Here is a 1,871-nt window from a genome sequence, read left to right on the forward strand (position 1 = left end):
AAATGGAACACCCCATATATCCGAGTAATAATTGTATCTCCGCCTCGTTGCCTTTTTCGCCAAGATTTTCTACCACTATTCCAAACATAATGCAAAGCAATTTCTTTATGCGTATATTTATTTGCAGATGGACCACTTTGATTCAATAAAGAGGAAGCTAATAGCCTGATAAGCTGAGGATTTTCTACTGCTTCACGTTCCTGGCCTTCGCAAAATAAAATATTTTATCTCTGTGGCAAATGAATATCAAAACGGATTATTGTGTGAGACATCTTTACAACGGATATCCATTAACCGATTCTTTCGTTGATTGCAGAAATTTTTTTAGTCATTTTCAATATTACATACATACAGAGCTTTGATATAAAACACTGCATGAACCGTGGATCATGTGTTTGACAATACATTCATGAAATTTCGTTGTAAATTTATTCCAAATGTCAGTTGATTAATTAGAGTCAATACAAATTTTAACATGGTAACTTTATTTCGAATCTGTCTACCATTAGTATTTTGTTGCACGTTATGGGATATATTACTCGATTCAAAGCAGAACTAATACCACTATTTGTTTCTGAAAACAAAAAAAAAATCATATTTACTGAAGTCATCAGCATTTTGTGAAAAGGGCATTAGCTTTGTATAATAATCGAACCTTATACTATGTTCAGACCGACACTTAATCACACGATTTCGGCTGTTGAACGGATTATCCCACTAATCTCAAAAATTTATCAAGATTTCGCCATACAAAAATGACAGCTCAAAATCACTTCATCAGAATGATTTGAAACTGATCCACGCTAAATCTGTCTGTGCCACTCTGATTTTGCGTCATCTGTTAGTCAAATTTGTTTAATCGCAGCTGATTTTGACACTATAAACTGTCAGAATTTAAAACTAACAGACAAAGTATATAAAAAAGATAAAACCAAAAATCGACGTTGYTTACAAAAAAGGAAATAAAATATGGAAAAAACTCAAAAAMAGAAAAGAGTGATGTGGAGTGAGACTGCCGAGGCCGACATAATAGAGGTATGGCAACTAAAAATGCGAGAGCTGCGATCAACGCGAAAAAATAATCATATATATGAGGAAATGTCTGCTACAATGCTTTTGGCTGGACACGAATATACGTCCACAGAAATAAAAATCAAATTGCACAATTTTACAAAAAAATACAGGTAAGTAATAAATTATGAGGTAAACATATAACATTAAATATTTTTTTATTTTTAGACAAGAAAAACAGAAAATTGGCCCATCGGGTGGCTGCCCTAGTCGGTGGAAATATTATGAGGCGGTCCACCAAGCGCTAGGCGGTTTTAAAAGTTTTTGTTCCGCCGAACTTGTGGAGGATAGTATTGATGGTAAGTTTTAAGCGCATTGGAGTAGGTTCCAATATTCAAAATAAAATAAAATACGTTTGTGGAATGTTTCTTTACACTTTTATTTGTTTCTTCTATTTTCAGTTAACATGGATCCAATTTACATTGAGGACGATGTAGATGGAGAGTCGCCGCTCCCAAGCCCAAACGATGGACCTTCTACGTCGCATGGTTGCGCTCGGCCATCGTCAATCGATTCTGCCAAAAAGAAAAAATCAAAAACAATAACGGATAAAATTAAGAACGACTTATTAAAGGCGACTGAGGCGATGAAGGAAGCCGATGAAAAGTGCCTTTCTCTCCTACAAGAATACATTAACGATTCAAAAGAAGTGAAGGACGCTTTCATCGACTTCCTTCGTCGCCAAAATTAGATTTAAACATTTTTTTTTAGTTTTAGTTTAAGATACTTGTATAAGACAAATGTTGAATGGAAAATGAATTTAAATACATATGTTAAACAAAATGAAAATATATATGTAA

The 1,871-nt window shown here is 33.9% G+C and overlaps 1 protein-coding gene across 1 annotated transcript; it reads left to right on the forward strand.

Moving 5' to 3' along the window:
* The first annotated feature begins 819 nt into the window (after positions 1-819).
* LOC108971102 lies at positions 820-1,814 on the forward strand. The gene is made up of 3 exons (XM_018936935.1): positions 820-1,184; positions 1,240-1,370; positions 1,473-1,814. The coding sequence occupies exons 1-3, from the start codon at positions 970-972 to the stop codon at positions 1,760-1,762; spliced, it is 636 nt and encodes a 211-aa protein (XP_018792480.1). The 5' UTR covers positions 820-969; the 3' UTR covers positions 1,763-1,814.
* Positions 1,815-1,871: the final 57 nt, after the last annotated feature.

This window comes from Bactrocera latifrons, unplaced genomic scaffold (genome assembly GCF_001853355.1).
Source record: "Bactrocera latifrons isolate USDA-ARS-PBARC rearing strain unplaced genomic scaffold, ASM185335v1 scaffold_323, whole genome shotgun sequence".
Lineage (NCBI taxonomy): Eukaryota > Metazoa > Arthropoda > Insecta > Diptera > Tephritidae > Bactrocera > Bactrocera latifrons.